The sequence below is a fragment of the Hyperolius riggenbachi genome, chromosome 6, assembly GCF_040937935.1.
Source record: "Hyperolius riggenbachi isolate aHypRig1 chromosome 6, aHypRig1.pri, whole genome shotgun sequence".
In the NCBI taxonomy this organism is placed as follows: Eukaryota; Metazoa; Chordata; class Amphibia; order Anura; family Hyperoliidae; genus Hyperolius; species Hyperolius riggenbachi.
The window spans coordinates 59,746,828-59,759,784 of NC_090651.1; the positions used below are offsets into that span (position 1 = coordinate 59,746,828).

The 12,957-nt window shown below is 40.1% G+C and overlaps 1 protein-coding gene across 2 annotated transcripts in view; it reads right to left on the minus strand.

Moving 5' to 3' along the window:
- The window catches only part of NFIA (nuclear factor I A), a 678,234-nt gene extending 666,426 nt beyond the window's left edge, over positions 1–11,808 (minus strand). The window contains exon 1 of one of the 2 annotated variants that reach the window (XM_068239372.1): positions 11,588–11,808. In XM_068239372.1, the coding sequence (XP_068095473.1) occupies positions 11,588–11,683 (96 nt within the window). In that variant the 5' untranslated portion in view covers positions 11,684–11,808. The remainder of the gene's footprint in view (positions 1–11,587) is intronic. The other variant, XM_068239376.1, reaches the window with a different exon arrangement.
- Between the last annotated feature and the right edge of the window lie 1,149 nt (positions 11,809–12,957).

The window sequence follows — 12,957 nt, forward strand, 5'->3', positions numbered from 1 at the left end:
GCCCCTTTAAGGTTTGGTCTAAGTGAAAAATCAGGTGCATAGGGATGGCAATGCTTAGGAGAGGTGAAAAAGTACTACCAAAATTGTTGGTACTTGCTTGCTTTCTGGTGGCTTAAAAGCCATTTTATTGATGAGGTATGAAATATAACCTAGGAGAAAACTTAAGAGAAGAAAGTGAATTGAATAATGGCCATAGGGCCTGATCCAGTGTACTTTTTCACCTAAGTTTTCTATTAGACCTAGAAGATATATTTTCATATTCTGTTTAAAATAACTTATTAGTACTGTGCAATTGAAAAAGTACCAAAAAATAGGTGAAAAGGTACTGTTAAAATTATTATTCTCTTGCTTGTTGCTGGCTTAAAGAGACTCTGAAGTCTCTTTTTGTTTCCTGTTTTTTTTAATTTAGTCCTGTTCAGCATTAAATTCGAAGTGGATTCACCGCAATCCTGTGGCAGAACAAGTGTTTTAAACCAGAGAAATAGCCCTGCACAGTTCATGTGCTCGGCAGATCCTCTTTCCGGGTAGAGGCAGAGCTTTGGGCAGTAGCTCTGCCTCTACGCAAGTTAATCTCTGCCGATCTCCGCTTCTCCCCGCCCCTCTCAGTCTTCTTTTACTGAGAGGGGCGGGGAGAGGCAGGGAGAGGTGGAGATTGGTGCGAGCAGAGGCAGAGCTACAGTGCAAAGCTCTGCCTCCCCAGGAAAGCAGAATCTGCGATCTGCAAAGTCGTGAAACTTTGCAGGTCTATTTCTCTGGTATAAAACACTCGTGCTGTGGCAAATCCACCTAGAATTTAATGCTGAACAGGACTAAATTAAAAAACAGGAAACAAAAAGAGACTCCAGAGTCTCTTTAAAAGACATTATATTGATAAGATGGGAAAATATCACCTAGGAAAAAAAGTGAATTGGATCAGGCCAGTAGACTTATCCAAAAGCACAACTTTGAATCACGTTATGTGCTTTTTGCGAGCAATGCCACTACTTTAAACCTAGCTGTTCTTTACTGCATATAGTAACCGTAGACTGAAAACAATACTAATATTCTTACAAAAAACACAAGCTGTCAGCATCCATGTTTTAAAGTCTAAAGGTGGCCCGTACATCATGTGACTTGGCAGCTGACCGGCTATCCGTTTTCATCATTATTATTGAATTGGATGAAAATCGTTGCCAACAAAAGCATGCCCGATTGTCCATGCAAAAAATGTTGGGCCAAAATTAGTCACATGCATCGATTGGACATGCTGATAAATCTTGGGCCGACGTGCTTGATTGGGTGTGCGTCAGTAACGATGTGCGATACCAGGATGAGCATTGAACACAGCAAATCAACCGGCGCTGCAGTGGGCGGTGGAATATTAGATTGGATCTCAAAGGGGCATTATGATGAAAAATATAAAATAAATATGTATACATACATAAAAGATGTACATTTTTTTCCAGAATAAAATGTAAATAATCTTATTTCTATGTAGTCATTTATTGTACAGTAACTGATTTTAATCTGATGGTGCTTCACTGTTACTGGCAGGTTTTGGACCAGTCCTTTTTCTCATGGTGAAACATAAAGTGCCTTACTGCCGTTATTCTATTAAAAGCACTCTGTGGCAAGGATCTCTACAAGGATGTCGGATGGCCAGCCCCCTCGCTCACACACTATTCTGGCGGTTGGACTGAGCAACTGCCGTTCAGTAAGTGTTCTTGAAAATAAAGAAAACCCAGAGAATCCCCCATGAGGAGATGGACTAGTACAAAACGATTAAAAGTGTATGTGTAGCTTAAGTGATCTCTCTCTGGGCAGCTGCTGTTTACACCATGGAAACGGATGTCCCATCTCCAGGAGTGTCCCAATACAAGTTCTGTTTCAGTCTCTGAGCATATGCGGGGGTCCTGCTTTCTAGATTTTGCTGTAAATGTGCTGGGGGAGGAAGTGGAATTCAAGGATCATTGTGGGGGTTCTGAGATGTGCTATGGAATTGTAGGAGGAGCATAGCTAACCTGTTGCTCAACATCCCTCCCGTTATTCCTCATAGAAAGAACGTGTAGTCCAGGACTTAGGGTGAAACTGGAATAGATTGATCTGGTATAAGTAGGAAATAGACAGTCTTCTCAGGGGTAGGGGGTAACTTGATACATATTTAGGCTGGGTGTTGGAAAAGTTGAAACTTCGAAAGACAGTAGAAATTCTGGAATTGGGTTTTAAAGTTGCTGTATATGGGCCACTTTTGTTGTTTGACTCATATTTCACTTTTGAGAAACAGCAGTTGTCAAAATGTTCTAATTTAGGGCCCTTTTCCACTAGCGGTGATTGCGACGCAGAATCGCAAATCGCTAGTGATTTTTAAATTGCTACGGTTTGCATAATAACATAGGAATCGCGGTAAGTAATTTCCACTACCGCAATTCATTTTTTACTAAAGCGAAATCGCGCCACGGAGCGATTTTTGCAGCAATTTTGCTATGCAGTGCATTGCATAGCAAAATCGTAATCACAATTGCCGGGGAAAATTAGGACTTTGCTAAATCGCAATCGCTAGCGTTTAGCGCAAACGTTAGTGATTGCTTGTGGAAAAGGGCAGTGGCGTAGCTAAGGAGCTGTGGGCCCAGATGCAAGTTTGACAATGGGGCCCCCCAAGCACTCCATACATAACAATTGATACAGCGCACCAAAACCTGCCAATGACAACTACAGTGTCAGAGATGCAAGAAGGGGATGGGGAACACTTTGTTAATGATTACTACTATTCAAAGTATCAATAGAAGTGATTATTATGAGCACAGGATCAATAGAGAGCTAATACTGCACTTGAGAGAAAGCCCTTCGGGGCCCCTCTGGCCCAAGGGCCCCGATGCGGTTGCAACCTCTGCAACCCCTATTGCTATGCCCCTGGAAAAGGGCCCTTATTGTACAGTTTCGTGGCGGAAAATTATGGTCAGTTGGATTGCAACAATGTCGCTCATTGTGTGGTGGATGGAAAGTTGGTAGTTTATTTTTTGGTTTTGAAATTGAAAAAAAAAATGATGTACATATAAACTAATGCAGATACCAAGACTTATATCCTATTATGCTTTCTGATTTTTATTCAAAGGATATATATTCAAAATGTGCTTATAAAATACATTAAAAGCTCCCAGCAAGCAAGAAAATACTCAAAATAGGTTTAATATCACTTTTTACCTACCGGGGGAAAAAGTTAATTGGATAAGGGCCTAAGTATTTCAATCGATGACTTACTGATCATTTGTGCATACTACCAATATATGTATTAGTCTAATTTTAGCGATTACTTATCTCATCAAAAAATCAAATATATAGATTATGGAAGCCTTACTAAACTGAAGGAGGTTATTCTGCAGTAGTAATGGCTGTACACAGTGTTGAAGAATTTAAAAAAAATGACCCTAGTTAAGTTTTCTTCTAGGAGATAATTTTTCATCTTCTATTTAGAATAACTTTTCAGCACTCTGCAATTAGAAAAGTACCAAAAAGTAAGTGAAAAAGTCCTGTCAAATCTATTATGAGTATTTTCTTGTTTTCTGGTGCCGTAAAAGGCATTTCATTGATAAGACGAATGAATTGGATTGAGCCCAATGTGTCCATTTTTTTTTATTCTTCTGAAGAAATCAGCCTAATGATTAACACTTTAAAACACTGTTTAAATATCATGTGTTTATAATGCTTTTAGACAACTTAAAGGACTCACAGTGAAAGGAATATGGCTGATGGCCTCCTAAAATTATATTCTACTTTAGTTGATAAAAAAGGCTGTCTTCTTAGTTTAGACCACTTCTCAACACATTTTATAAATATTTGAAAATAGTTGCCATGGTTGTGTCTGCAGAGATAGCCCGCTGCACAGCCTTGCTGCCAGCACAATGAGGATTATGTGTCTGTCTCAGTTTTCTGATTAGTACAGGTGAAACTCCTCTAAAAAGTGGCAATGTATCCTGTTCTGTGCAGCTAACTACATGCACAGGAAAAAGAGAGTTACTGAGGTGTGACATTACAGAGAGCACTAAAAGGTACAGATTTCACCTTTGAAAAAAAGTTTTATTTCAACACCCAGGCCCTTTAAGACATGCACAGCAGGTTGCAGACTGAAGTGGAGAGATGACTCCTCTCTGTAACCACCGGCTGCATGCATGTTCCAGATTGTAATGTAGACAGCACTGAACCCAAAAGTGCAGAAGGGAAATAGCTTTAAAATTGTGTGTGTGTGTGGTGGTGGTGGTGGGTGGGGGGGGGGGGGATTGGGGGCACAATGGCTGGCTGGTTGGGCCCATTTGGGTGTTCAAAATCAAGGTTTGTATGTCAAGCTTTGGATATTTTCTGCCTAACTCAGCTGATAAAATTAAGGACAGCTAGTTCAGCAAGAAACCAAATGTAAACATCACAAAAAGAACTCAGAAGCTTTTGAGTGGAGCAGATTATCACCAAATTATGGTGCATGTATTGAAGAAAAGTTACCTACAGTTGTTACTGAGTGGGCCAAGGGGGGGGCAATTAGAGGGACACAATGATTCCCAGGGGAGGCCAGTGTCCCAGTGTAGTGCTGCCCACGGTAACCAGTTGGAATTGTGGAAAAGCAGAATGCTGTCATCAGCAGGTATTATCTTATAAATGACTCCCATAGCCCCAATCAAGCTTCCAGACCAGAACTTCAACTTATGCTTGTCTAAACTCCTCCTAATGTTACCTGCCAGGTTACAGGTTGTCGTCTTTTTAATGTTAAGGGAACCTGTCTGTTAAATATATGTAAAGTCAGAGCAAGGCATGTCCATGAATTCCTGAGCCGACAGAACTGTTACTGATACTACAGGAGCATTGGGTGTGAAAGAGGATCTGTACTGAAAATACCCTAATGAATAAAATTGCTTATTTTTTACAATATTTATTTATATATTACTAGTCTACCTAAGCCTGTTCTCTAGGTTCTCTAGGCTCTAGGTAGTGAAATTACGGCCACCAGTCACACAGCACACGGCCGCCCTGCTCCCTGACCCGACCGTCCCAACGGCTGTCTGTACTGCGCACATGCTCAGTACAAATAAGCCACGGATGGACAGACAGGGAAAGTGGATGACGCAGGGACAGTCAGGTTTCACTATACAGGATTTAGTCTGTGTTTGGCCATTGTAAAAACTTTCCTTTCCCTGATTTACATTCTGAAATTTACCACAGGTGGCGACATTTTTAGTCCTGGCAGATGCAGCTCAGCAGAATATTTGGTTACTGAGAGTTCTGCAGCCAGTACAAAATATACCTGGTCTCCCAGAATGCTCGGGAAGGAAGGGGGAGGGGGGGGGGGAATTCTGCATGACTAATTAGCTTAGGCTACGCATCACTGGGAGGATACATACCAATATATAGGTATAAGAAGTACAAGCTTCTCATGCTGAAACCAGGAAAATTACCATAAAAATGGGTATCCCAAATAATTTACTACATTCTACTGTATGTCACTAACAAACACAGAACATTTATATCGCGCTTTTCTCTTGGCGGACTCAAAGCGCCAGAGCTGCAGCCACTAGGATGCGACGCACTCTATAGCCAGTAGCAGGAAGTCTTGCCTAAGGTCTCCTACTGAATAGGTTCTGGCTTACTGAACAGGCAGAGCCGAGATTCGAACCCAGGTCTCCTGTGTCAGAGGCAGAACCCTTAACCATTACACTACCCAGCCACCGCTACACTACAGTGCCTCTTTAATGACATTTTAACATATATAATATTAATTAAGGGGCCGTTTTTTTGGAATGACGATATTCTCAGTTATTACTGTGTCATCGTTTTGATGAACACATCTATAATCTACGAATCACTTGAGAACTCTATATATTTGTTTTATGTCTATGAGGTTCCTAGAGTCTTTATATCCAACTCAATTGAATATGTCAGACAGTTCCCCCTAATTCATCGTGCTGACGGGTCAGGTTACTGTGACCATTACATTTACTTAATATGAGTTGTCTGTGATTATTTAAAGCACCTCAATAAATCTTAACAAGTGACCAAAGACACAAATAAGGAACGTAAAGCGCTACATGACAACTTTGGAAGGTATTTGTTTTTTTATTTACTCTTTTGATAATGATCTGTGTATTAGACTGTGAGGTCTGTTGGGGATAAGAGAACTAGAAGGTCTATGTACTCTGGAAAGTGCTGTGTAACAGGACCACTCCATAAAAATACACAAGATAAATCATCTTTATATTATCATTCATCTTTATTCATCAAACGCCAACATAAAACGCATCGATAGACATGTAATAAAACAGGTTAGCAGATTACAAACTTTCAACGAACAATGATAACAACAGTATGAACCAGGAGGAGACGAGAACCCTGCCCTAAAGAGCTGGCAATCCGATGCTGGCCCCACATGTGTAGATGCTAACGCTGTCTGCTTAAACTATCGGTAGTTTGAAAAGGATCGCAAAAGAATCCGAAAGCATCATTTCGATGGTTTAAAATGGCCTAATCTATCAATTAGACATTTTCTGTGTTTCCCATTCCATAAAACAAACCTATTTCACCATTCTTGGCTCGTCAGTTCGATTATGCCTAGATGCTATCGTTTCAATGAATCCATTGTTTCATCTAACGATGATCGGAATTGAGTTGTGTGTGGCCACCAGCATAATAGGTTGTCAGAAAGACTAAATAAATCTGTATTTTTATTTTTCCTTGAACATTTTTTAAAGACTTCTTACGACGGAAACAAGAGCTGCAGGTCTTAAAATACATTTGATGGGCGTAAAACAGAAAGAAAGAAGTGGAGCAGACTGTCATTGAGGCAGGCAAGTTGAACTCTTTATTAACCAATTAGTATAATTTCGCTGCGTCCCCCAGCGCCTCCTCACTTGTCACTCGCTGGGTTCGGATGAAATGCCCCCCTTAAAGCCTCTTGAGAAGTATTAACCCCTGAACTGCTGACGAGCATGACAGCTTCTAACTCCTTCTGAGTTTTTTTTTAGAACTTTTTGAACTGTTGTGACTTTTGGCCCTTGCTAGAGCTCCTTCCTTTTCATGATGAAAGTACGCTTTGCTTCTAGGGTATAAAATTACGCAAGAGCCACTCAGGGGAGTCATTGTCTCCAAAACTCCATATTTCACATTTGATTGGGTCTACTGAATGGGAATACAGTGATCATTATTATTAACGACAGAGCACTTAAAGGGACTCCGAGCAGTGCAGAAACTATGGAAAGATGCACATCATTTTAAAGCTCTCTTTCTCCTCTTTCCAATGATATATAAACCGCCACCCTACGCCTTTTAGTTTTCGCTATTTTCGTGATTGAAATTGCCGCGGCTGCGATTTCGATCGCGAAAATAGAAAAAACTAAAAGGCGTAGGGCAACGATTTAGGTGTCGTCAGAAAGAGGAGAAAGAGAGCTTTAAAATGATATCCATCAAGCCATAGTTATATTGTATTACACAGGGCGACTTTTTGTCAAAGTCAGCAGCTGCATTCAGCAGAATGGAGCTGCTGACACTGGGGAAAGTGTCGTCCTCTGTAATACAATATAACTATGGCTTGATGGATATCATTTTAAAGCTCTCTTTCTCCTCTTTCTGACGACACCTAAATCGTTGCCCTACACCTTTTAGTTTTTTCTATTTTCGCAATCGAAATCGCGGCCGCTGCAATTTCAATCGCGAAAATAGCGAAAACTAAAATGCGTAGGGTGGTGGTTTATATATCATTGGAAAGAGGAGAAAGAGAGCTTTAAAATGATGTGCATCTTTCCATAGTTTCTGCACTGCTCGGAGTCCCTTTAAAGGGTTACTTAAGTAAAAAGTTAGCCATCCTGTGCCTGACACGTCCTTCCAAGACCCTCCAGCCAGCAGCGGTGACCCCACAAAGCTGGACGGTCGTGGCCAGTCGTAGGTTACTGCACATGCGCTGCCCTAGAGCCGCATGCACCCTATTCACACTCCCGGCGCTGGGAGTGCTCTGCGCATGCACAGTAGCGATTCTCCCGTACTGCGCATGCACAGATTACTGCCGTGCATGGGGACACAATGAGGAGGCTCATGGCCGGCCAACTTTGAGGGGTCGTTGCTGCTGGCTGGTTGCTGCTGGCTGGAGGGAAACGGAAGGGCAGCGCGGGCACAGGAGGACTGCAGGGGGAAGCCCCAGGTATATTAAACTGCTTTTTTTATTTTAGACTTTCGATTTCCTTTAAGTTATGAAGAGCTGGTCATTATTAAGAGCTGAAGATGGATTTTTATAAAACAATTGGGTCAGGTTCTTTTCCAGAAACAAAACTTAAAGTTGTTCTTTGAAATCAGGGAAAGGTTACACCTGCGAACTTTAAATAGCTTGTTCAATGGACCGCACCAAGTGGCGTAACCCATAGCAACCAATGACACATTATTTTTACTGAAACTGAACTAGTGGATGCTGATTGACTAATAAAAGTTTCTGGGCTCATTGCTTTGCTCTTAGAGTCAATTCATCAAATACGCGCTCAAGTCTTGCTCTGAAATTCCTCTGAGATTGCCCAGCAAGTTCATGGTGAACCACAACTCCTACTGGTACCCAACGTGCAAGAGATCAGGGGGAAAATGCTGTAACCCATAGCAACCATTTTTCATTTTTTTTAAAAATAAATAATCTAACCTGAATTTACGAACTTCTTATTACGGATAACTGTGTCTGCCCATCACAGTAAATTGCATTAGTAAAAAGTCAGTTTTGTCAGTTATGTTCTATTTCTAGAAACACAAAAACTTGCAGTGGCACGTAAATCCACCATGGTCACATGTGTCCCCCCAAACCAAAATTGTGGTACCCTGGCAACTAAGCACAGGTTCACCTTTGGCTCCTCCTGTGGGAGTCACAAATGTAGTTTCCAATATAATCCTTCCTAACCTAACAGTCGTTAGTATACTTTTAATTAGTATCTGAGATCAGCGTTTTTGTGAATCTTAAGTTGCATTACGAGAAAGATGAATCTGCTTATCTTAGATGATTTTCCTCCCTGTAAACAATGACATCATTTTACAGCAGTGGGGAATCAAAATACTACCATCTCATGCATACAGTATTAGGGGGGAAAAAATAAAAAAAAATAAAGTTATACTTGACCACACAAGCACAGCATAAAACAATGGGTAAAAGCATTTCTTTTTCTCTCAAAAATAACACTGAAGTCTACATACAGGCTTTCAACAAATACAAATAATCACATATTAAACAGTCAACACAAAACTATATAATATAAAAACATATAATAGCAATAGACATAAAAACGTAACAGTAAGTGAAAACAAGTGAAAAGTCAAAAGCAACTTATAGTCTTATAGTTAACAGTTTCAAATGATGCCTTTATCATTACTTATGATATGCATTGTGCTATTTGTATATGTTTGCATGTGTAGATATATGTGTATATGTATATACCCGTATATGGGTGGGGTTTTGTAGGAGAAGAGTCTCATGTACAAGTTTGCAAAGGTTCTAAGTTTTTTTCTGATACTTTGAAGAATTCTTATTTTTAGTCAAGTGCATTTCCAAACATTTCCATCGTTATGTTATTTATCTGACCATATTTCAAGTGAAAAATCAGCCATGCAATAATTACTCAAGCAAAATAACAATTCTTATCCTACAGATCAGTGTCCAAATTATTACTCTAAGTGCCATGCAAAATTCACACTGGATGCTGCCATGTTGAATTAATAAGCAACATTCAAGGACAGAGTAATGCTTAATATCCTCAATACTTTGCAGCGTATATACAGTTTTTGTGCAACTTTATGTAAAAGTGTCAGATTAAAATAAGTAACAATTTTTTTTTCCACTGCAGATAGCTCAGCAATGGTTGCCTGGACTTTTTAAACCTCGTCTCAAATGCGATGTAATTTTGCCTCAAAGTTATCCTATATCATTTATAGAATAATAATAATCTGCCCTGCATCACAAATGTGTATTTAGTTAGTGAATAAATGGTAACTTTAACTAGTTTACATTGTCAATCATATTTACTTGTCTCATGAAACAGGTGATCATTACAACTGAACATTCCAATACAGGCGTTTGCCTAACATAGTCGAATCAGAATTTAATGGAACAGACATGACAGTTAAGCCAGTAGCATGACAAATTGCAATAATCTGTTTTCTCTCTTTACAGACTTGTCAAAGTAGGTAAATAGGAGCATTTTGGAAAACTTGCCTAAATAGTTACCCAGTTTCTCATCGTGAAATCAGCAAGCTGCCTGTCATACCTAATATATGCCAAAACTTCAAATAGGTAGAAAAGGTGCAACAACAGACAAGTCAGCATCCAAAAAAACAATCTTACAATCAGCAAAACCACGATGCAAAGTGCCAGTCTGCCAAAACAAAAGGCACCGCTACTCTTTAGCATAAAAAAAAAATCATGCATAACCCTTAATCGTCAGAAATCCAAATATTTGAAGGACAGCGTCAGTGGAACAGAGGGGGGAAACAAACAAACAAACAAAAAAAAAACAGGCGGTCGTCGTCAGAACGGGTACAATAAAAATGACCAAGACTTGTCTTGGAATCCCAACTCAGCAGCCAGTTTGAACTGATATGCACTGAAAAGCGCTGCAGTTCACGGTCTAGTTAAGAGTGAATAATGCGCCCATTGTCCTGCTTGCAAACTTTCTCTCTCACTCGAAGAATTCACGCTTGCCCCAAGAATAATAATTACGACCAACTCCGAACGGCAGCGCTAATGAATTAATCCCTAACGGACAACGCTCTTAATGACTACCAGGGACCGCACTGATCTGACGACTCTCTTCTCAGCGAGAGATGCGTATCTCGCTCAACAATGGCCAATTGTCCGCCTGTCTCTTTTTCTCTCTGTAAATTTTTTTTTTTGCCTATTCGTCTTATGGATCCAAGATGTCAAAGGGGACCTGGCCTGAGTGACCACCGTGTGCGAGATAACTCAGCCCCAGATTTTTTTTTTCCTTTAATTAAGCCAAACACCAGCGAGGAGCCAGATTATGAGAGATCTTTAACACTTGGATCCGGAGTATTATAGCGCTGTAACCTGCTCAAATGTAAACAAAACTGGAGGGGGGACGAGGAAAAGTTCAGGAGAACTCGGATGAAAGCCTGCTGTTCCCAAAGACGTAATTAGCCAGAAATGAGAAGATTTTCCCAGCAACACCTAGACTTCCTTTCATCCATTTCTCAACACTTAAAACTTCAATTTTTTTAATTATTATTTTCAAAGCCTGATCAACATTTTTTTCCACAACACAAAAATTGACCAAACTTTTTTTTTTTAAACTAAGCAGGCAGATCAGTCTGGGACTACCACAGAAAGGTTCATTATTTGCTTTAGTAACAGCAGGACGATGCATCCTCTGGCAGGCATCAATAGTCCCCTTGTTATTAAGTGACACGGAGAAAAAAAAACAAGTGGGGCAAAAGCGAGGCGGACTCATTGAAGAGTGAGAAGAGGAAAAAAAAATCAAATGTTAATTTGATAAATGTGAGGTCTGGGACATTTTGTCAAAGAGGGAGGGAAAGAAGAAAAAGAGTGAGTGAGAGAGAGAGAGGGAAAAAAAATGCATTCCGTCTGCCAACTTACCATCCACCAAGTCCTGGCTGAGATGTCATAGCAGAGCTGCCATTTGATGGAGCCATCAGAACTCTTTCCTGCCATTATGCTGTCAGCAAGCCTCATCTGATGCTAACTCACAGGAGATAAGACACCTAATTGAGAAAACATTTGCACTGGCATGTTGGGCAACATGTAGCCGGGTCCATAGCATATGGAATCATGGGTAAAAAAAAAAACTCCTTGACAATGAACCAATCTCTCAGAGACCCAGTGGCAAGGTGAAGCTGAGATGAAAAGTCATCAGCTAACAGCGATGTCTTCAACTCCCCCCCCCTCATCTGTTTTTTTTTTTTTTAAATAAGAGCCCACTGCTCCACTTCAAAGTAAGTCGGCTAAAATTAGGACCTCATCTCTCTCATGAATATAGTTTGTAAGGTTCTCCCTTCCTTTTTTTTAGTTCCTTTTTTTTCCCAGAGTAGAAAGAGGAGATTTAACAGGACAAAGAAGTCAGGTAGTGGACGTCGGAGGCAGAGTGAGAGAGAGAGAGAGAACGAAAGATCGCCACAGGCTATTAGCCTAAAATTTCAGCTTGACAGATGGAATTGCTTACAGACTATCATGCAATGTTTGGATTTTTTTTTATTTTTTTTATCCCTCTCTCTCTTCTCTCCTGACTTTCAGGGCTTGATGCTGTATCTGCTTTTCACAGTCATGGTTTTATAGCTGCAATTAGGGGGGGAAATTGAAAGAAAAAAAAATATATATCCTTATGCAATATAAGCTTCCTGTCCGCATGATAAGGGAGAAAATTGACATTTTCGAAGTTCTGCTGTGAAAGAATGAACACACTTTTTCAAAATAATGTATGCGATCAGTTTTGCAATAAAAGAGAGAGATTAGGATAAATTCATTATTTTTTAAGTTTAAGGGATCAGAAATCAATTTATAAATTAATTATTGTTTTAATAGAATACAGTGTAGCCTAGTGGATCTATCTATCTATCTATCTATCTATTTATCTCAAACACCACTTTCATTATTACAGTTATTATACAGTGTTTTTGTGTTTATTGACACGTGTGTGCGTGCGTGCGTGCGTGCGTGCGTGCGTGTGTGTTTGTATCTGACAGCACATTGGCTAGGTAGGGTTGCTAGCACTTCTGTGGTAACAGGAAAAAAGGGCGCTGGCAGCTAGTGGACAAAAAGGGCGCCGCCATTCACTCCCATAATAAATATCGTTTAATGGGCGCCGAACAGGAAAAAAGGGCGCCGGAGATTATTAACGTTTGATAACTGCGCCCGGAGATCATTAACGTTTTATAACTGCGCCGGAGATTATTAACGGTTTATAACTGCGCCCATGACAAATCACGTTTACAAATATATTGAACATATCT